Here is a 21,336-nt window from a genome sequence, read left to right on the forward strand (position 1 = left end):
CTCACCATGAAGCCGTTGCTACGAAATACTCCTGCCTGGAGCAGAGGTAAATCCTCAACTACAATGCAACCAGCTCTGCTCCGACCCACGCGACCGATGTCGATGATGCGCACAGTGCGTCCCAGCTTGGAACCATCATCATCATCATTATCATCATCATCGCGTTCGACCACGATCGCTCGATCTACAGCCCTGCGCACCTCATCCACACCCCTCAGCGCATTTCTGGCACGAAGCTACTCGACCGCCCCGAACCAACACCAAGTGCTGCAATCCTTTGGCACGCCATTCGCGCAGTTCATCTACACCATCTCGCGCATAGCCCGTATCATCACCTTTTCCGCGCTTGGAGTCGCCACCATCGGCGTCGTCTCGTTCGAAGCCGCTCATCAGTATGTCGAGCACATTGCCATGCCTGCTGCTTCCGCTTCCGCCTCTTCGTCTTCCTCTCCAGACGAGTACGGGTGGAGCGAGCAGGCGCTCGAGGAGTCGTGGTCCGGATCGCCAGACAAGACGGGCACAGACCCCAGGCTGGGGATCAAGGGCCGACACGCCGTACGATCCGCGTGGATGTGCGCCAACTGGGGCGGCGGCATCTCGCCTGGTGTCATGTTTGGCGGCGCGGCGGGCAATGCCGGTCTGGGAAGGACCGCAATCACTTCGATGGGTTCCGCAAAGACGTTGAAGGTGGATGATGGAATGATCCTGGCCATGCAGTACCTCAACTTGGCCGTCAAGATCGCAGCGGCTAAAGGCTTCAAGCTTCCTGATACAGACGCCATTCGGGCTGGGTTGATTGGAGAAGAGGCGGCAAGGCAACAGCTGAGCAACGTCGACCCGTTGGCGCTGGCTCTCGAGGCGAGGTTGGCCGCAGTCAAGGAGCGACAGGGAAGCAGAGGTGCATTGGAGTCGGCAATTGCGAGTTACGAGAAGCTGTACGATGTAGCGAGCTTGACAACGGGTGGAAAGGGGGAGCAGGCGAGCAGATTGGTGCGACTTGCTACGAAGCTCGGTGATCTCCATTCGGCGTTGGAGAGGAGAGAGGATGCCGAGGAGTGGCTCAACAAGGCTGTTAGCATTGCTGCGACTGCTGGAGCGAGCACGCCCGAGCTGGACCAGAAGCTTGTTGTAAAGCAAGTCAAGGAGACAGCACCGGAAGAGCAAGGCAAGAGTCGGTTGGGAGGGTGGTTCTCAAGATCCAAACCATCGGCCAAGGACACCACGCTCACGTCAGCAGCCAAATCCTCCGCCGTAGCATCTCCAGTAACCCCGCATTCCGGCGCAGAACCAACACCAGCACTCACGCGCTCGCTCATCACCGCTCTCGTTTCGAAATCCGCCCTGCACGCGCACACGCCCACCACAGCATCCCTGCAACAAGCACTGCAAACCCAGATGTCGGCGCTCCAACTCTCTTCCGCCGAACTCAACCGGCTCGTCTCCACCACCTCGTCGACGTCGTCGCCGCAATCGCAGCTGCATACGCTGTGGCTCACCCACCACCAGTCCATCTTGGATCTGCACGTCGCCGAGACCATCTATGCCCTCACGCGCGGCTCTTCGTCGTCGGCGGCGGCGAAAAGCTTGATCCCGGCATGGTTCAAGTCGTCAGCAGCGAAAGGAGAGGGGGAGAAGTCGATCGAGTGGCTGAACCAGGCCGAGGGCAGGGCGGAGCGTGTGATTGCTGCCCTGGAGAAGAGCGGTGCGGGTACGGGTACGGGTAGGAAGAAGGGGGGTGCAGGGGAGAGCGTGGTGTTGGGCGAGAGGTGGATGCGAGAGAAGGAGGTAGAGGTGGCGGCGATGAGGATTTTGAGGGATGCCAAGAGGGTACAAGCGACGGCCAAGAGGAGTAGGAGCACTTTGGAGGCTTTGTGAGCGGTGCGATGGAAATTTCACGACTGGGATGGACAGAGAGTAGTGGCGGCGTGCGTGGGATGTGTACAGGATTGATTGCATGCGTGCGTTTGTGGTTGCTGTCGTCTCAAAACTCAAAGATCCGTTCGCGATAACCTAGTCGTCGAACGCAAGAGACCAGACATCAGACAACACACGCACTCTCTCTCACTCTCTGTCTAGAAAAAGAAACCATTTCCATGAATCCATCAAAAGCAAAAACAAACAAAGCATCGAAATCAGGGGATGTCGCCTACCTCTTCCTCGTAGCCCTGGCCTGCAACTCGTCGATATCACAACTCAACTCTTTCCCCGGATAGACCTGCTCGAACTTGCGCCACATGTCCATCCTCCACTGCTGGACGGTCAACAACTTTGCAAAGTGCACAAAGCGCCAGACGTCCTTGAAGTTGGTGGCGACGCCGAGGCTGACGCGGACGATGCCGACGTCGGCCTCTGCGAGCAGGGTGGAAGCGTCGAGGTCGGTGATGAGGCCGCGGTGCATGACGCTCGAGGAAGCGCCGGGGTTGCACATGCAGGGCCCGCCGCGCAGGGAGATGCCCAGGCGTGCAGCGGCCCAGATGACGAAGCGGTAGTTGAGCGCGTGGCCGGTGGGCGAGCTGAAGACCAGGGGCAGGGTGCTGCCGCGCGGAGTGGGAGCTCCACCGATGCGGATGAGCTTGACTGCTCCTCCTGCAGCAGTGCGTCGAGTGCAGGAGGAGGACGTCGACGAAAAAGACAAAGATCTTTTCTCTTTCTCACCGCCATCCTCCCCTGCAACCTCCTCCGGGTAGTAGATCGCCTCGAGCTCGCTCACCAACCACTTAATCAGCTCGCCATTCCTCACCGCCACCCTCCCCATCCACCGCCCCGCAAACTCCAACCCCTCCTTGACCGCCATCATACTCGCAAAGTTGGGCGTGCCATCCTCGAAGCGCTCCGGCCCTTCCACGAGGGTAAAGTCGAACGAGTCCATCGTGATGCCCTTGATGTTGCCGCCGTAGAACGTGGCTTTCTGGTTCATATCGGCGTAGCGGTCTTTGCGCAGCAGGAGGGCGCCGAGGCCGGTGGGGTAGCCGCAGATCTTGTAGAGCGAGACAAACATAAAGTCGACGCTGTTGTGCAGGCTGCGGAGCGAGATGCGTGTGGAGGGGGCTAGGGCAGCTGCGTCGAGAGCCGTGTGCCAGCCGAGGGATCTGGCGAGCGGTAGGAGGGACAGGTCGAGTTTGGCGCCCGTGATGTTGCTTTGGCCTGTGAAGAACGCGAGACCTTTCCCATTCTTGGCTTCGTCGGAAGAGGGTTTAGAGAGGATGTCGACGTACGCCTGGCGGGAGATCATATCCATCACCCCACCTTCCGAGGTTGCAGCATCGAACTCGACCAGCTCTGCACAGCCGCCACCTCGGCGCGCCTGCCTGAGCACGCCGTTCAACGAGTTGTGCGCATCGCGCGGGATGACCGCCTTCTTCCCAGCCCAATCATACGCCTCGCCGACCACACGAAATCCGCCGCTTGCATTGGCGGTCCACACGACATCGTACACGGCCTCGTCCGCGTCAAAGAAGTGCAAAACGGCCTTGCGCGCTTCTTCCATCGCGCCGGTGCTCAGCAGAGACGCAGGCGAGTCCGAGTGCGGGTTGCCCGCGACGCTGCGCAGCAGCCAGCGCTGGTGCGACCGGATCAGCGAGGACGGATAGAGCGACGCGCCCGTGTAGTCGAGGTACACCGACGAGCGCAGGCGCGCAAACTCGCGCTTGCGCAGCGCGCTGAGTGACGCATCGCGGTACGACGGATGCTGGCCGAGGAAGCGCGCTTTGTCCTCGTGGTACGCCAGGCTCTCGGCCAGGGTGAGCTCGGGCGTCTGCACCGCCGTGGTCGCTGCCTTGATGTATGTCAGCAGCACCATTCTCAAATAAAACTTGCACCGGGGTTTGGATTTCTTGAAGAGCAAGGGTAGGGATGCTCTCAACGCTCTGATCCGACGGCTTCCCTTGGTATGTCCACGACGATCCGTTGGACAAGTATATCCGAACAGTTAAAAAAAGCCTATGCACAGCAGCGCGGCGATCCAGAACTGGGGTGATCAGCGGACAAACAGACGTGAGACCCACAAACCAAAGCACCCAGACAAACAGAGTGCTGCGTGTGCGGGAACCGGGCTGTCAAACAGTGCTTTCCGGGATTCCTGGTATACCGTGCTTCCGAACGTTGATCCGAACGGACGGGGACAGGCGGGGAAGGGGCTTTGTAATGTAAAGTGTGGGTTAAGCTTCCCAAAGTGAAGGGAAGGGGGCAATATGAAAGCGGAGCGGGGGAGTAATGGAAGGTATGGCGTGATGTGATTTCAGCGATGGCGTGATCAAGCTCCAGAGTCTGCGCTTCTTATACTCTTGCCCCGGAAAGCAATTTGCAGAACGACTATGGAGCGTAAGACCGTTTCCGACCCTTGTCGACTGCTTTCTTGCGCCAAAGCTGCCCCTCTCGAGTCATCCTTTGCCCCCTTCGAGCGAGAGAAGCGCCAATAGCTCAGAGGCGGTTTGGAGATAAGCATCCTAGAGCGACAGGAGGTGTCGCAGCAAGCGGTCTGGCTGGAGCATCTGGCACGACTGGCACGGCGCTTGCTACTCACAGAGAGACAGAGAGAGAGCGGCCTCGGCCAAAATTTGTTTCGGTTCGCAATATCGGAATAAGACAAAATTTACAGTTTCGGTCAAAAGCTGTCAAACAAATGGTTTTCGGAATACGGCTGCCGATTTCTTTAACAAACTCTTGTCGTTCGATCCGTGTCGAGCCCTCTCTTCCAAGCAGCACAACAGAAAGGGAAGAGGGCTTCTAGCACGGTCGGCTTCGACACCTCCGCACATCACCAACGAGCGTTCGAGTACCTCCCTAGTCAGATCTGGGTTTTTTTCTGTTGCCTTGCGATTGTCTTTCGCGATGAATGGTCGCAATCCCCTCCATCTCCTATCCCGGTCATCAGAGTACCGAAACAAGTCTCTATCGATTGTGAGAAGGCTGGTAGGCGATCGGAACTCTTCTTTCGGCAGACGTGGTGTGAGCTGGAACGAGACGTGGGTTAGGGGCGATTTTTTTTCTCTTCGTTCTCCGCGCAAGGCCATGTTGAGCCGCAAGCGTGACATCGCAGGGCGAAAGCAGGGGGCACAGATGGATATAGCGCGGACCAAGCCTTGTAACGTGGGCTCTGGACGCATTCATGCAACTTGCTCCAATCTACGCTTGCGACACGCGCGCGAACGGCATCCATCGGAAGCAGGACCGGTGAACAACACGGCCCCTTTTGACAACAACAAGCTGACGTGGAAGCCTGCGATCGAAGCTAGGGGAACTGCGAATTAGCAGCCGTTGCCCTTACACTGATAGACCTCTGGGACGATGGTCAGAAGCAGCGACGATCAGCTGTTTTCTCCCTCGTTACGTCCTTCCTACATTGCCAACCCTGATGGTTAGTGTAAAGTTCGATCGTACACGGCCTCACTTCGGGCGTCCGTTTTCAGCGAGCTCGACTTGCAAACCACAGCGAAATTGGCATAGCGAATGGTCACACAATCGTCAGCGAAAGAGAAGCGGAACAAGCGAAGCGCAGGGGTGAGAAGTCACGAGAATGGCCTGGGGTGCGGTCACGAGAACATCGATCTTGTGTCAGGCTGATCTATCTGGCGACGCTCCCGGGACTGGAACGCCGGTTTCCTCTTTCTCGGTCTGAACCCCGATCATGATCGTGTGGAAGAGCCGCTTAACTTCTGCATTGCACGCAAAACTTGGTCCGCCCTAATCAATGACAACGTTCGACCCCGCGCTTCTCGCCGCCTTCTTCTTCTTGGTCACTCGAACAACCTTTGCCGCCACCTCGCCTTCTTCGCCCCTCGCCTCTTGCGCCTCCTTGTTCATCCCCTTCTTCTTGCTCTTGCGCACCAGCGGCTCGGGCATCTCTTCCTGCTCCAACACCGGCGCGTCCTTCTCCTTCACCTTGTCCGTTTCCGTCGCAAACAGCCCATCGAGCCGAACAATGGGGATTTGATCCACGTCATCCTCCTCCGCTTCCACTCTCTGCTGCTGCTTTGCGGGCGCGCCAGAATCCACAATGTAGAACGGATCCATGCGCTGCTGTTCCAGTCTCGCCTGTCGTTGTGATTTGCTCTCCTTCGCCGTGATCGCCGGTGCTGGTGCTGCTGCTGCTGCCGGAGTGGCGGGGTGGTATGGAGACGCATCGTCGTCGATAAGCTGAGACGAGAGATCAATGGCGTCCAGAACGACATAGCTGTCCGGTTGGATGATCCACGCATGCAGGTCGAGATCCAGCGGCTCGGGAACGCGGGACTGCGCGTTGGCACCCAACGGTCCCAGCACGTGGTTGAAGAACAGCGGCGCTAGTAGATCCAAGCTTCGTGGCGGGGTCGTCTCGTCATGCCCGTCCTTGCCGCCAACACTAGCCTCCAGATCCCGCTCGATCAGCCTGAACAGCTGCCGGTACTCTACCGTCCTCTCCTGCACCTCTGCGTCCGATGTCACACCTTGCATCGCGTCCAACCTCGCCGCTACTGCGCGCGTCACGCCGACCATGTCCTCAAACTCCACCTGCGGCTTGCGCCCATCCGCACTCCAGCGCGTCGAGACAGCCGAGGCCCAGAATGCGTACAGCTTGACCGCGGCGTGTACGCACGCTGCCGACGTAGACGCATCGCATGAAGTGGCATCGTAGAGCGCCGGTTTGAGTAGCAGCGGGATCACGTGGGCTGGGTTGGACAGCTCGTACGCGTACTCGCCGAGGATCCACGCTGCTGCATGCAGCGCCTTGCGTGCTTCTCGCGAGTCGTCGCCGCTGCTTGCTGCGCCTGTGGTCGGCTTGGTGGGGACGGTGAGAGTCGTATCCGAAGCAGTCGTCCAGTCGTACGGAGGCACAAGCCGTCCATCGCTGAGCAACGAGATCATGGCGCGTGCGGCGTGCGGCCGGATCGCCCGCACCCTCGCCGTGATGTCGATGAGCTGATCGCGAATCTTCGACCCGATGCTGTTGCCATCTGGCAGATTGGACACCATGGCGAGGTGAAGAAGCGTGTCGAGGTACCACGAGAAATCGACGACATTGGCATACGTATCGAAACTGCCAAGCGCCAGAATCCTCTCCACGATCTCGAGTCTGTACGAAGGCGACAGTGTCGGGTTGTTGGCTGAAGTGATGGCGGCTAGCGAGCTCGACGATGGGTCCGCATCTCCGCCGCCGCCACTGGCCAGACTCGCTTTCAACGCCGCAGCAGCTGCGCCGACACCATCTAAGCCACCGTTTGCGCTTTTAGACGAAGATGAAGGCGGTTCCAGGTGCGACAGCAGCTGCGAAACAATGCTCTCCAGATTCCTGCTCACCGCCATGCCCGAAACGAGCTCGAGCGCTCGCAACCGAATCGACAGATCAGGGTCCTCGATCGACTCGAAGATCACCTCCTGATACTGCGCAACCAAGTGTGGGTGACTGGGCAAGATCTTGACTAAGGCCAGCAGCGCAATGTACTTGAGGTTCTGATCGGAATCTGTCAAGAAAGCTGCGAGCTTCTCGACACACGTGTGCGCCAGATCATCGCCGCCGGGCTGAGTGAGCATACCGCCGATGATGATAGTGTGAATGCACTCGTACAGAAGACTCATAGCCGGGGTGGTGGAGATGATGGTGGTTATTGGCGGCACGAGTTTCTTGACCAGGCGTGGTTCGAGTGGAGTGAGCGAGCCAAAGAGCTTGATGATCTTGATGAGCATCCAGTTGTTGGTCGAGGTGGTTAGCAGACGGAACAATTGCGGTGACAATGGCAAGAAGGGCCTTGGGTCTCTCCTGGCGAGCTCGCAGATGATGTTGACTGCAGCCGATACCACGCCCAAGTCCGAATCGTCGAGTTTGTCCCTGAGTCGGTCCCAGCTGGTTTCGAGCAAATCGGGCGACTTGATAATGAGCGCATACAGTACGAGCAGCGCCTTTTTCCTAATCATAGGTCTGCTGTGCGTCAGCAGCCGAATCACATCTGGCCCCAAATGCCTTGCCAGATCCGGCGTGGCAATGTGAGCTAACCCGTTGAGCGCAATAGCTACATCAAGCGGCTGACTCGACTGCAAGTCCTTCTTGATCATGTTGGTGGCCAAGATCAGCACTTCTGTATCCGCAGAGAAGCACTGAGCAGCAGCGAGGTATCCGACGTGTTTGTGGTGGTACTTTGCGGAAGCCATAGTTTCGAGCATGTGGAAGTTTGCACCCGAAAACGGGTACCCGAGCATCTGGAGGTACGTGAGCTTGAGCACGGCTTCGGCTTTGACCTCGAGGTCGCCGGAGCGCACTTCGTGGCGGATCTCGTCCAGTACCTGGGCGACATACTTGGGCTCATCCTTGCCGCGATGTGACCGAAGACCCTTGATGAGGGCCGAGAGCGAGCGTTCGAACATGGTGTAGTGTGTGGCTGTTGTACCGTGAGTAGCGGAAGCACCTATGGAAAGGGATGCGAGACGAAGAGACGATTATACTGAGAGTTTCATGGTCTGGGTCGATCTTTGAGGTGAGTGGCCAACTCGAATCGTGTGGAAGGGTTGTGGTGGATGAAGGTTAGAAGGTCTTGATTGTCGAGCATCGTTTTGTGTTGGTTGGTCTTTGCGTCGCAATTTCTCCACAATACAACCCGATTCACTCAAGATTGCCCCGATTTTCACACGAAAAGCACACCTTTTCTCGACCAATTTTTCGCTTTGTTTGCTTTGCTGTTCAACAACGTTCGACAATGACAGACACAAACGGGGATCCCAAGTCATGGGTAATACGATTGATCGGTGGTGGTGCCACGCTCTTCCTTTTCATTATAAGCCAACGGGCAGCTCTTCCAACGGTTGCGACTCGAGCTGTTTCTGACGCTCAAGCTGCTGCTCCTTGAGCATCTTGTCCTCAGCTGCCATCCTCTGCTCCTGTTCCTTGCTAGCCTCCTTCCTCAACTGCTGTTGCTGATCGATCTGCTGCCTCGCTTCGCTCGACAGCTCAAACACCCTGAGACTGCCACGGAACTTCTCGTCCCACTCGACGCCTTTGCTGGGTCGAACAATCTCGAAACCCATCTCGCCGTTCCTCCACTCCTTCTCCTTCTTGAAACGCTGCTCGCGCAGCTCGGCCTCAGTCTTGCTCGGATCGTTCTTCTCGATCTTGCTGGGCTCGCGCAGGCCTCTCGCCAAGTCGCGCGCGTCCTTGAGATGCTGAGGCAGGGCCTTGTAGTAGCTCTCGCGTGCTTCGGCGAGGTTCTTGTCCGACTTGAGGAAGTAAGGTGTGTACCGCTCCTCGGACTGCAGACCCCAGTCGAGATCGCCTCCCTGCGGGGGCACGTCGCTCACCTGACCCGGTAGTGTGCCCGGTCGACCAGCCTGGAACTCGCGCGCGGTCTCCTTAGTGCCATAGACGATCGTCAGGCCGAGCTCGGCGCCGTGGCGCACTTTGTCGCGCTGTCGGAAGAAGTGGTACATGCGTGTGGGGATGTTGCGCCAGCCGATGAGGTTGGTGAAATCAACAAAGCAGATGGGTGGTTGGGCGGGGATCTGTTCGGGCGGTTCAAGCAGTTTCGGGTCCAGTCGGGCGGCTGCAGCTTCGGCCTCACTTCTGGCTCGCTTCTTTTCGGCTTGGGCAGCAGCGGCAGGCGAGGGACCCATCATGCTGCTGAATGCGTTGGAGCCAGAGCCAAGGCTGTAAGGAGCTTGGCCAAATTTGTTGGTACCAGAGCTCGGACCGAAGCGCGATGGAAGCGGAGCACCTGCACCGTCGTCTTCTCCGCCCGACTCGGCAAGTGCGGCGATGGCTCTGTCCTTTTCGTCGAGGAACTCGCTCGGTGCAGATGTGCGATCGGTCGTGGCCGACGAAGAAGGCTCGGCGGGGAGTTCGTCGAAGGCGTGATCTTCAGCAAGCTCCTGTGCGAGTTCATCATCACGATCGCGTTTGAGCACTTCGAGCGGTGTGCACCAACCATTCTTCAATGCCCACGCCCATTCCTTCAACGCAGGTCTGCCAACAAGAACAAGACCACCGTCAATCTCTCTCTGCAATTCCTGCTGCGGTGTGAGCGAGAATTGAGTCTGGGACATGGCGGCGGTCTCGTCCAGCCAAGGTTCGAGCCCCAACAGCTTGCGTCTCCTTTCCTGGATCTTGCTCTGCAGCTCGCGTGCCAGGCCGCCATGACGTGTGCCGTTGGTGACCTCCCAGTCGATACCTGCAGCAACAAGCACGGGCTTGACGTACTTTTTGAAGTATCGCAGCGCTTTATCGTAGTCATCGTCACCGGGCGAGCGTGTGGCATATACAGTGACCTTGCGTGGCCACTCGCCAGGCTTCATAGGTGCGGTCGAGAGATGCTTGACTTTGTCGATATACTCTTGGCGGATGATTTTGCACTGTCGACGATCATCGTAGTAGAGGTAGGAGATGGTAGAGACGGTGACGAGGAAGATGGACCAGTTGCGCGATGGCAAGCGCGGCTTCCATGCGAGCACTGATTTGGGAATGCCCATGAACTCGAGGGGACGTAGCACGGCCGGGATCTCACGAGGAACCGGCTTAGCACCAGCGGCGGCATTGCTGCTTGTGGATGAGCCGGAAGCTGCGGTCGAAGAGGATGCGGTCGCCGCTGAGGATGCGGACGACGCGACGGGTGGTGTTGATGTTGATGGCGGTGTAGAGCTCATCTTTGGCGAGGTGGTGGTGGTGATGTTGATAATGATGATCGAGTGTCAAGGTGTTGGAAGATTCTGCAGTCGTCGACTCTGCTTGTTCGGAACAATTCGCACAAAACCAAAACGCGGCACAGACTCAGCCAGGAAGTTCTCTCTCTCTCTCTCTTTTTTCCTGTTTTTGCTTCTTTTTCTTTTTCTTTTTCTTTTTCCCCTTTTTGAAGCTTTACCGGGATTCGGAGCTGACACAGACAGCCGCATTTTTTGACATTTGTCGGGTTTTGCTGATCATTCTTCTTGCAATCCTCGATCATCATCACTCGAGACTACGACGGCAGAAGTTTCGACAAGATGGCCGCAACAGCTCCTTCCACATCGACTTCGCAATCAGTGCGAAGAACTTCGCCAACTGCACTCCGACCGCTCTCCGCCGAATTAGGTACACTGGCAAGGTCCGACGCCAGCGCCTCGTTCTCCTTTGGTCCAGTGCACGTAGTCGCTTCGGTCTCAGGACCCACAGAAGTACGCATCCGCGACGAGCTTACAGATCGTGCGACGCTCGATGTCATCTACCAGCCTCAACACGGTGTTGCAGGCATCCCATCACAAGATGTATCCAACTCGCTCTTGACAGCATTCTCATCGGTGCTGTTGCTGCATCACCATCCACGATCTTTGATCCAAGTGGTCCTTCAGACGCTCTCATCACCCTCGCTACCGCAGTCATCAGCACAAACTCTTCACAAGGATGTGGGACCCAGCCAACGACATGTGCCGAGACAGCCGCTGCTGTTGGGGCCGGACAACCCGCCGAGCGTCGCCGAGCAAGCTGCGCTGGTTAATGCGGCGTCGTTGGCATTGCTAGACGCGGGAATTCCAGCAAGAGCGAGCATAGCAGCTTGCGCATGCGCTATTCTCCCAGCGGCGCAAGGGACGGTGTTGAGGCAGAACAGCCACATTACAGAGATGTCGGAAACGCAGTTGGCAGGGTTGGTGCGCCAGTACAAGCAAGACCAGGGCGAAAGCGACGAAATCGAGATTGACGACGAGCAGGATGCGAATTGCATCAATTCAAACAAGAGATACACCGGAGAGTGAGTTCCAACCACAGACATCTATACGTACTTCTAGGAATTACGCCCATACTTACAGCTAGCCCTATCATCCTCAAATACACAGCACCGTCATTCTGTTGGATCCAACACCCCTGGAAGTCGACTATGCTCTCAGCACACACGTTTTTGCCTTTGCCTTCTCGCAATGCCTTGACGGAAAGGACAGAGAAGCAGCTCCGCATGAGGTGTCCGAGCAGATCCTGGCCGAATCGCACGGCGCAATCGACTTGGACGACCTCGAACGGGCGCGAGAGCTGTGTCTGAGTGCCTGCTCTGCAGTGGTCGGTTTTATGCGCACGGCGTTGCACAAACGCATTGCTTCGCAGACACTTTGATCAATGCAACACTTAGAGAAACTCGCATCAGACTACACCTTCTTTCGCTGGTGCGTGTGTGTCCATCATCATCGAGTGTGTTGTGCTATTGGTTGGAGGTCGTGACGTCGAGCAAGGTGTTGAATTTTGTAAACTTGTTACGCCGCGTTTGGCGATGCAATTGGACGAAAATTCCTGGCTGGCTTGAGCGTCAATTCGGCTCTCGGCTGAGCATCGCAGCGACGGGGCAGTGTCAGTGTGCGTGTGTGGAGACAGAAAGAGAACCCTTTGTGCGAACCTTTCTTCCCTTTGATCGACTGGCTTAAACTTATACCTTCCTGCTCGACGTTCTGTTTCATCAAGACATCACCTTCCCTTTATCTTGCTCTCGACCACCGACAGACAGAGTTCTGGACTTTCTACAGCCCTTTGTTGCTGTCTCAAAAGCTCATTTCAGCATCCGCGATTCTCCGCTTCAAGTGCATTGTACTCGGTCCCATCAGCCAAGCCTCGCTTCGACAGTCGCAACAATTAGCTCCAAGGAGGACACCCTGCATCTTTCATTCGAGAGCGTTGTGTGCACCATAGCCAAAAGTGCGGCTCGCCAAAGGGGGCTCGTTTCCATCGAGCCCTACACTGCACAACACGTATAAACAGCGCTCGAATCCAAGCCCCCTCTCCCTGAACCCCTCTTCACCATGATCTCGGCCTTCTTCATCTTCAACCAAAAGGGCGAGGTGCTCATCTCGCGCCTCTTCCGAAACGATCTCCGTCGCAGCATCGCAGACATCTTTCGCATCCAGGTCGTCTCCAACCCGGACGTGCGTTCGCCCATCATCACTCTAGGCTCCACCAGCTTCTTCCACGTGCGCCACGAGAACCTCTACATTGTTGCCGTCACCAAGTGCAACGCCAACGCCGCACTCGTATTCGAGTTCTGTTACCGCGTCATCACCATCGGTCGCTCTTACTTCGGCGGCAAGTTTGACGAGGAAGCGGTCAAGAACAACTTTGTGCTCATCTACGAGCTCTTGGACGAGATTCTCGACTTTGGATATCCGCAGAACTCGGAGATCGACACGCTCAAGATGTACATTACTACAGAAGGCGTCAAGTCGGAGCAGGCGGTGAGGGAGGACTCGAGTAAGATCACGATCCAGGCCACGGGCGCTACGAGTTGGAGGAGGGCGGATGTCAAGTATCGCAAGAACGAGGCGTTTGTCGATGTGGTCGAGACGGTCAATCTGTTGATGAGCAACAAGGGGACCATCCTCAGGGCGGATGTAGATGGGGCGATTCTGATGCGCGCCTACTTGACGGGCATGCCCGAATGCCGATTCGGGCTGAACGACAAGCTGGTGCTCGAGAAGAACGACAAGAACAAAGGCAAAGTAGACGCGGTCGAACTCGACGACTGCCAGTTCCATCAGTGCGTCAAACTGTCCAAGTACGACACGGATCGATCCATCTCGTTCGTCCCGCCCGACGGCGAGTTTGAGCTGATGCGCTACCGCTCCACCACCAACGTCAATCTTCCCTTCAAAGTGCACGCCATCGTTGAAGAGGTGTCCAAGTCCAAGGTCGAATTCACGCTCAACCTCAAGGCCAACTTTGACTCGAAGCTCAACGCGACCAACGTCGTTCTGCGCATTCCAGTGCCGCTCAATACGTCGACGGTCAAGTGCCAGGTCAGCATAGGCAAGGCCAAGTACGTGCCTGCGGAGAATCACGTCGTGTGGAAGATTGCACGCATCCAGGGTGGTGGAGAGGCCAGCTTCGGCGCAGACGCAGAGCTGAGCAGCACAACAACGAGAAAGGCATGGAGCAGACCACCTATTGAGGTGGATTTCCAGGTGCTCATGTTTACCAGTTCCGGGCTGTTGGTCAGGTATCTCAAGGTGTTTGAGAAGAGCAATTACCAGAGCGTCAAGTGGGTGAGGTATTTGACTAGGAGTAATGGGAGCTATCTCATTCGCTTCTAGAGGAGGTGGCCAAGGGTTGCAATGCTATGCAGTCGTTCAGGCAAATTCTGGGAGAAGCTTTGTGTGAGAGACGTGTGTGCAATGTGCGGGCATCACAGGGGGGATGAGGGGCCGAATGACGTCTCCATTGCAATCTGAGACAGTTCAAGACCTATACGCATTGCAGCAAGGGAACAAAGGAGAAGAACAGACAGCGGTCAGTACTCCTTTCTGCTTGGAAGCCGTTGCAGCCGAACGGAAAGCGTCCGTGATTCATGATTAAAACAAGCTCTCCACAGCGAATCCCTAGTGAGATTCTCGGAGGATTGACAGATTATATATAGATTGTTTGAAGTATCGTCATTCGCTTGTGCCTTGATATGGCGAGGTGGCTGCAGAGGGTAGTGAGACTTACGAATTGCGGGCGGTGGTGGTGGAGAGGAGGGACGGGTTGAGAGAGAGAACGAAGAATGTTTTCTGTGCTTTCCGGCGCGCTGAGAAGGAAAAAAAAAATAGAGCTCGAGTTGGTATCGGCCGGTTCGCTCGGCAATGCTTTTGGTGAAGAGCAGGGTCCACCATGTCTTTTGCTTCTTGTTCTTCTTCCACTCATCCTTCTCGCTGATATCACTCCACGCTCCGTCGTCTACCTCGACTCCACGTTCACAATGTCCTCAGCACCACCAGCAAACGAGGACAGAGCAGCGTTTCACCTGCTCGGACACCCGTTACCTGCTCTGATCGACCTCGCCTCGACCTCCGGCACCACGGTCGACCTGTTCACGCTTTCCCTGCGCTCGCCCATCATGCTCTTCCTCTATCCATCCACGTCCTCTCCGCTCCGCGCCACCCCTGCCACCTGGTCCACCATCCCTGGCGCCACCGGCTGCACGCCACACCTTACCTCGGTCAACGCCCACCTACCCACGCTGCTCGCCAAGGAACCCGAGCTGAAAATCTTCGGCCTGTCCACTCAACCGCACGCCGAACAGCTCGAAGCAAAGACGCGGCTCGGGTTGAAATTTGACTTGTTGTCAGACGAGACCGATGCGCTGAGAGAGGCGCTCGATATCCCGTCTTTTGAAGTCGAGGGGAGGAGGTACTTTAGGAGGATGACGCTGTTGTTGAGGGGTGGGCAGATAACTAGGTTGGATTACCCCGTGGATGTGCCGCAGGAGGCCGCGAGGAGGGCAGAGGGGTTGTTGAGGAGTGAACAGGAGTTGATGGATGAGGTCGAGGCAAGGGATGCGGCGGCGGCGGCGGCACGAGCGCAGGCTCAAGCATAAGAGGCGGATTTGCACAGGACGTCAGAGAAGCAAATAGATGGAAGAGAAGCAAATAGATGCCGAAGAGTGGAAGCCTTACAAGTACAATTGTTGGTTTGTGAGTGTGTGTGTGAATGTATGGATGGAAGAGAAAACTCTTCGCTGCCTCCGTTTTGAGTGGAAAGCAGAGCATGCTCGACGCCTCAACGACCGCGACCACGGCCCCCACGCATGCCACCACCACCCCTCCCCCTCCCCCTGCCCCGATCCATTCCCACGCCGCCACCACCTCTCGCCCCCCTCGCAGCTGGGTCCTTCCTCTTGCCCTTGGGCTTGGGCGCATCGTCCACCAGCAGCAGGTCCAACGGCAACGCATCGGGCAAGATCCAGTATCGGATGTTGTTGCCGCGAATCGACAGCGTGTCCAGCGTGACGGCAGGTCGACCGCGCACCGTCATCTTGACCGTCTTGAGATGCGTGTTCATCTGGATGTCCACACCTGTAACGGTGCCGTGGACGACGGTGCCGTTCTTGAGCTCGATGGTCACCGACTCGTTATTGAGCTTCATCAGGAATCTGCGTTGCCAAAGGAAGAAGTCAGCGGATGATGTTCATTCTGTACGACGGGGAGAAGAAGGTGCACTTACCTGACGAGCTTCATTGTGAGGTAGTTGGGCGTCCGGTCGTCGAGAGCAGAGAGATGCTATACAGTGTATGTTGCAATGAGGTGTGGGAAAGCCTTGACCCAGACACAAAGAATAACAGAGCAAACGAGGAGTGACCACGCCTGTTGCTAGACAGATGTATGCCAGGGAGTCCGGCTGTGGAATGAAGAGCACTCCGTTGCAGAGTGAATGTTCCTAGGGACGCTTGTGGTCGATCGAAAGTGAAAAGGTACGGTTGGATGGAGAGGAGAAGACTGAGAAGAAGTGCGGATCGACGGACGATGATGAACAAACAGCCTTCGCTCTCGCCAGCTTTCCGTTTCTTTTTTAGATCGATTTTGTAGCTCTGTAACCCGATCTCCCGATTTTGAGACAAACAAGTGCGTCGCGAGTCGCGTGTGCTGTCTTGGCTTGGCTACGAAACACACACACGAGACGAGCAAAACGACGTGTTAATTGGCCTCTTCGCTGAGAATCGGCTAAAAATGCAACTCAAACTTTCGGGCTTGCAGAGCAGTACAATTGGCTCCACTCCTCCACAAACCCAAAGTTGGCGCGCTCTTCTTGACTTTCGCTTCCTTGTCAATCTCTCTCGTCTGTTCGATTCGCTCTCAGCCATTCTTACATACCGACCACGACATCCCGGCAATCGCAGCATGAAGTAGCACGCCACCTTCGCCCAAATCACCTCTACAAATTGGGCATTCCGACAAGGGCATCGCCTCGCTAGCCCACCATGGGGATTCAGGGTCTGCTCCCATTGCTCAAGGACGTTCAGAAGTCCGTCCACGTCTCGAGCTATGCCGGCAAAACTCTCGGTGTGGATGCCTATGTCTGGCTCCATCGCGGAGCATACGGATGTGCTCGCGAGATTGTGCTTGGCGACCCTACTCCACGCTACATCGCACACGCCATGAGTCGCATCCGCATGTTGCAGCACTTCGGTGTCAAGCCTTACCTCGTCTTCGACGGCGACAAGCTTCCCGCCAAGAGCGGCACCGAAGACGACCGAGAACAGCGTCGAAGCGACAACCTGACACGCGCAAAGGAGCTCGAGCAGCAGGGCAATATGCAGCAAGCCCGAGACGTTTACGCGAAATGCGTCGACATAACGCCCGAAATGGCTTTCCAGCTGGTCAAGGTGTTGAAGGAAGAAAACATCCCCTATGTTGTGGCGCCATACGAGGCGGATGCACAGCTGGCGTACCTCGAAGCTCAGGGCATCATCGACGGCATCATCACCGAGGACTCCGACTTGCTTGTGTTTGGATGCAAGACGGTGCTCTTCAAGCTCGACCAGGCAGGCAACGCGGTGGAAATGCTGCAGCAACGCTTTTGGACCAACCGACACATTGCGCTTTCCGGCTGGACCGCCGTTGAATTTCGTCAGATGGCGATCCTCTCAGGTTGCGACTACCTGCCCAGCATCGTGGGCATGGGACTCAAGAACGCGCATCGACTGCTTAGGCGGTACAAGACGGTGGACAAGGTGCTGCAGGCCGTGCGCCTCGAGGGCAAGATGCGTGTGCCGCCCACGTATGCGCGCGAGTTTCGCAAGGCCGAGCTGACGTTTGTGCACCAGAGGGTGTTTGACCCGCGTACGCAGAAGCTCGTCACGCTGACGCCGTTGCCGGATGATACACATGACGATATGCTGCCGTTTATCGGGGCTGCCATGGAGGATAAGGTGGCCAGAGGTGTGGCTGATGGTAGCATAGATCCGATTGCGCGCACGCCGATTGTGGACAGGGTGCCCAAGACGATAGGTGCGCGCAGTAGTTCGGCTGGAAATGTCGCGTCGATGCATGGTGTGCCAACCACGGCTGCTTCGGGCGTGCACTCGCTGCATAGGAGTGCTACGGCTCCGACGACTTTCAGTGCTGGAGGCAATGGCAGTGGCAGTGGCAGTGGCAGTGGCAGTGGCAGTGGCAGCTTTTACAAGTCGTCGGTTGGTGCATCATCGTCTAGTGCCAAGAACAAGCTGGTCAGCAAGGAGACCGGGCTGCAGAGCCTCACCAGCTTTTTCCGTACTGCGAAAACCGACGGCACCAGCACACAAGTCAAGAATGCTGTCGGCAGCCGCACCAGCACCAGCACCAGCACCAGCACCAGCACCAGCACCAGCAGGACACACAAGCAAGAACGTGTGCCTCTTGCGCCGCTGGATATCAACCGGAGCGAGTCAACGGCAGCACCAGGACCACCAGCAAAGGCGCCAGAGCTAGTGGACGCGAAAGCGAAAGCAACGCAGAGCAAGTTTTTCGCGTCCAAGGCTGCTGCAGTATCGTCCTCGCATGATGCAAAGATGGATCATGCGTATCTGCATTTAGGAGGCCAGTTGACACCGCCGAAAGCGCGACAAGATCCAAACGATTCCGGTTACTGGGACGACGAGTGTGATGACTTGCGCGACTTTGTCAAGTCGAGCAGTCCGGTCCGTGCGGCGTCGGTGGCCAGCGAGTCGCAGCCGCTCGTGATGGATACGCAGGAGCTGTGGCAGACGCAGACACAGCAAATTGATATACAGGTGGTGGAGAGTGTAGCAGCTACGCAGGTGGTGGTAGTGCCGCAGACGCCGTCCAGGGGTAGCAGAAAACGAATGCATTCAGCGACTTTGACGGAATGCGAGGTGGAGTTGTCTTCGCCGGAAAGCGCGATGGGGAGTGGCTTCATCTCATCGCCTGCGTCGTCATCGGTGCGCGGGGAAGGTGGTGACGGTCCGAGTGTCAGGAGGGCAAGCGCGGATGCTTTAGCGATTGCTAGTCAGGCAGGAGAGGAGGAGGAGGAGGAAGAGGACGACGTGGTGCAAGCCGAGCCGATGACACCGTTGGCTATGCGCAGTGGTGGGGTGCGCAAGCCGATGCTGCATACCAGTGCGAGCTTGTCCAAGCTGGAAGCGTTTCGGTACAGCGCTCAGACGCCTCAACAGCAGCAATTATCCAGCGAAGGAGCGAGACGAGCGACGGTGCCAAGACGGTCGACGGACGTTCCTGCAAGCATTGCGAACGGGCTCTCGCCGTCGGTTCTCAAGCTTGCCTCAGCCTCAGTAAACACGCGCACGCCATTGACAGCGAGCAGGCCGAACAAGGTTCTCAAGCGGAGTCCGACACTGTTGCTGGGTGAGCAAGGCGAGGAGGCGGACAACACCAGCCGTGGACGCGGTGGTGGTGGTGGTGGCGGCGGTGGTGGTGGCAGTGGCGGCCTGTTTGACAGGTTCCGATTTACAGAATCGGCTCGGACATCCAACGCGAAGCAGTTTCCGTTCTAGCGAGCGCAACAACAGCACAGGGCGGTACTGTCAGCTGGTTGGCGCATGCGCAATGCAATGTCAATTCGCCTCGCAATCCATGTCAGGGAGCAGCAACGTACAGAGTCAAGCAGACAGACAGATGATTATTTCATTATTTTTTCTTTGAGTTACAGTATGAAATGCTTGAAATTCGAAGAGCGCTCGGTGCCAAGAAGCAAATTCACCGCAGCGGCAATGTGCTGTCAATGTGCATTCACCGTGTCTTACACGCTGCGGAAATGTTACAATAAAAGCGGAATCGGAGGGCTGCGGTGCATTTTGCTGCACAGCAAAGCAGCCTGAAGATCGCAAATTCAACTCAGCCCCACAGGCCAATAGAGGTGTTCTGATTTGATCGGTGCCCACCAACCAACCGACCAACCACCATCGTCGTCCTCATTTCCGTCGCCACCACTCTGGCATCTCGACTTTTATTTGGCGCAAACGGAGTCATAATCAACCGTCACACCACCTTTAGGATCTCGAGCTCTGTATTGTATGCACAACGATCCGCCTTTTCGGTAAAGGTGTCGCATTCCCGGTTCCAACCATGTCGAGCCGCAAGTCTCCACGCTCTACGCTGCAAGACGCGCAAGGCGCACCCATGGCCGGGTTTGGCGCCGTCTTTGTCGCATTCTGTCTTGTCTTCTCCATCTTCCCACTCTCCAACCTCTTCCCCGGTTACGTCACCTCCCTGCCCGCTGGCATCAAGGACAGCCAGCCCTCGCTCAGCCCGCGCAAGCAGGACGATTTGCATCTGTCGCAACCTACATGCAAAGCCGAGTTCTCGCGGCTGTATCCACAACTCACAGTGAACGAGCTCGTGTGGAAGGCCAAGGGCGGGATCCGGTATGAGGATGTGCAGAATGCGGCGCAGCACTGTCGACACGGGTGTGTGCATCTGGTGATCAAGCATGGCCAGATCTTTATTAAGGCGCAGGAAAAGGACTGGCAGAGTAGGGTGCGCTCGAGTCTGCAGCTGCTTAGCAGTGCGTATCTTGGTGCGAGCGAGGACGAAAAGGCGTTGATGGAGGGTGTGGAGCTAGTCATCTCGACGGCCGACTTTGATGGATTCACAGATGCCGCTAGTAGGGGCGCCGGCTGGGTGCTGGACAAACGCGTCAACGACACCGAAGGGCAGTATCTGTTCCCGGATTTCTCGTTTGCCAGCTGGCCCGAAGCAGGCATTCCGTCCTACCAAGAGTTCCGGCGTCAGGCGGCACAGGTCAATGATGCCGTCCCCTGGGCGTCCAAGTCCAACCTGGCCTTCTGGCGCGGCGACGCGCTCGCGGGGAGCAATATCAAGCCACGTGAATCGCTGCTCTCCGTCGCCACTGGTTCAGGCACCTCATCGTGGTCTGACGTCAAACGCACGAGTTTCTGGGAATCCGGCCCGGAGTTCGGATCGATCGTCTCGCCGCCGGACCACTGCAGACACAAGTTCCTCATCCATTCCGAGGGAGTCGCCTACTCGGGGCGATCCAAATTTGTCCTCTCCTGCACATCCACCGTCATCCTCCACCCGCTCCAGTGGGAACAACACTTCCACCCAGCCCTCATCTCGGACCCGCTCTCGCCCGATCGCAACCACATCCTCCTCACCGGAACGTACTTCGAGAATCTGCCCACCACCATGCAATCGCTCATCGCGGAGGAGGCAGGCCTGCACTACGGCGAGACCACAGGCGAGAGGGTGGCCAAGAATGCCAAGAGGACGTTAACGGATCGGTACCTGACGCCCGCGGCGACGGCGTGCTATATCAGGGCGGCACTGATCAGCTACAGTGCGGCGATGGTCAGGACGAGCTGGCCAAACGGAAAGGGTCCAGTGGTGAGCGAGGGTTCGGGCGTCAAGCCGGGCGCGGGCACGAATAAGGGCACGTTGAAGGAGCTGGGCGTCGTGGGGGATGTCGAGTTGGGCGTGTGGCACAATTTGGGTCAGCCCGAGTGGCCGCCCAAGTGAGTGCCGCGAGTTCGGCAGACTGTATAACAGCAGCATCATTCGCGATTTTGGCTCACATGGACAATTTCAGCTTTTCTTTTTTCCTTCTCATTGAACCACACACGCTTTTGCATTGATTACGGGCATGTTGCGACTGACTCGTGGGTAGTACAGTGCGAGAGAGGGCGTAAAAGTATACAA

General features: G+C 57.0%; 10 protein-coding genes across 10 annotated transcripts; 6 read left to right on the forward strand and 4 right to left on the reverse strand.

Moving 5' to 3' along the window:
* Positions 1-6: 6 nt before the first annotated feature.
* EX895_005833 (uncharacterized protein) lies at positions 7-1,875 on the forward strand (the record flags this gene model as incomplete). Its single annotated transcript, XM_029886425.1, has 1 exon — positions 7-1,875. One exon carries the CDS (start codon positions 7-9, stop codon positions 1,873-1,875), a length of 1,869 nt encoding a protein of 622 aa, XP_029736738.1.
* A 271-nt stretch (positions 1,876-2,146) lies between these two features.
* On the reverse strand, positions 2,147-3,799 carry EX895_005834 (uncharacterized protein; the record flags this gene model as incomplete). Its single annotated transcript, XM_029886426.1, has 1 exon — positions 2,147-3,799. The coding sequence occupies one exon, from the start codon at positions 3,797-3,799 to the stop codon at positions 2,147-2,149; it is 1,653 nt and encodes a 550-aa protein (XP_029736739.1).
* Positions 3,800-5,682: 1,883 nt separating this feature from the next.
* On the reverse strand, positions 5,683-8,337 carry EX895_005835 (uncharacterized protein; the record flags this gene model as incomplete). Its single annotated transcript, XM_029886427.1, has 1 exon — positions 5,683-8,337. One exon carries the CDS (start codon positions 8,335-8,337, stop codon positions 5,683-5,685), a length of 2,655 nt encoding a protein of 884 aa, XP_029736740.1.
* A 405-nt stretch (positions 8,338-8,742) lies between these two features.
* EX895_005836 (uncharacterized protein) lies at positions 8,743-10,602 on the reverse strand (the record flags this gene model as incomplete). Its single annotated transcript, XM_029886428.1, has 1 exon — positions 8,743-10,602. One exon carries the CDS (start codon positions 10,600-10,602, stop codon positions 8,743-8,745), a length of 1,860 nt encoding a protein of 619 aa, XP_029736741.1.
* A 336-nt stretch (positions 10,603-10,938) lies between these two features.
* On the forward strand, positions 10,939-12,037 carry EX895_005837 (uncharacterized protein; the record flags this gene model as incomplete). The annotated part of the gene is made up of 2 exons (XM_029886429.1): positions 10,939-11,681; positions 11,767-12,037. The coding sequence occupies 2 exons, from the start codon at positions 10,939-10,941 to the stop codon at positions 12,035-12,037; spliced, it is 1,014 nt and encodes a 337-aa protein (XP_029736742.1).
* Positions 12,038-12,714: 677 nt separating this feature from the next.
* On the forward strand, positions 12,715-13,998 carry EX895_005838 (uncharacterized protein; the record flags this gene model as incomplete). Its single annotated transcript, XM_029886430.1, has 1 exon — positions 12,715-13,998. One exon carries the CDS (start codon positions 12,715-12,717, stop codon positions 13,996-13,998), a length of 1,284 nt encoding a protein of 427 aa, XP_029736743.1.
* A 644-nt stretch (positions 13,999-14,642) lies between these two features.
* On the forward strand, positions 14,643-15,260 carry EX895_005839 (uncharacterized protein; the record flags this gene model as incomplete). The annotated part of the gene is made up of 1 exon (XM_029886431.1): positions 14,643-15,260. One exon carries the CDS (start codon positions 14,643-14,645, stop codon positions 15,258-15,260), a length of 618 nt encoding a protein of 205 aa, XP_029736744.1.
* A 182-nt stretch (positions 15,261-15,442) lies between these two features.
* Positions 15,443-15,900, reverse strand: EX895_005840 (uncharacterized protein; the record flags this gene model as incomplete). The annotated part of the gene is made up of 2 exons (XM_029886432.1): positions 15,443-15,815; positions 15,887-15,900. 2 exons carry the CDS (start codon positions 15,898-15,900, stop codon positions 15,443-15,445), a joined length of 387 nt encoding a protein of 128 aa, XP_029736745.1.
* A 740-nt stretch (positions 15,901-16,640) lies between these two features.
* On the forward strand, positions 16,641-19,172 carry EX895_005841 (uncharacterized protein; the record flags this gene model as incomplete). The annotated part of the gene is made up of 1 exon (XM_029886433.1): positions 16,641-19,172. The coding sequence occupies one exon, from the start codon at positions 16,641-16,643 to the stop codon at positions 19,170-19,172; it is 2,532 nt and encodes an 843-aa protein (XP_029736746.1).
* A 571-nt stretch (positions 19,173-19,743) lies between these two features.
* EX895_005842 (uncharacterized protein) lies at positions 19,744-21,156 on the forward strand (the record flags this gene model as incomplete). Its single annotated transcript, XM_029886434.1, has 1 exon — positions 19,744-21,156. The coding sequence occupies one exon, from the start codon at positions 19,744-19,746 to the stop codon at positions 21,154-21,156; it is 1,413 nt and encodes a 470-aa protein (XP_029736747.1).
* Positions 21,157-21,336: the final 180 nt, after the last annotated feature.

The sequence above is a fragment of the Sporisorium graminicola genome, chromosome SGRAM_8, assembly GCF_005498985.1.
Source record: "Sporisorium graminicola strain CBS 10092 chromosome SGRAM_8, whole genome shotgun sequence".
NCBI lineage: Eukaryota > Fungi > Basidiomycota > Ustilaginomycetes > Ustilaginales > Ustilaginaceae > Sporisorium > Sporisorium graminicola.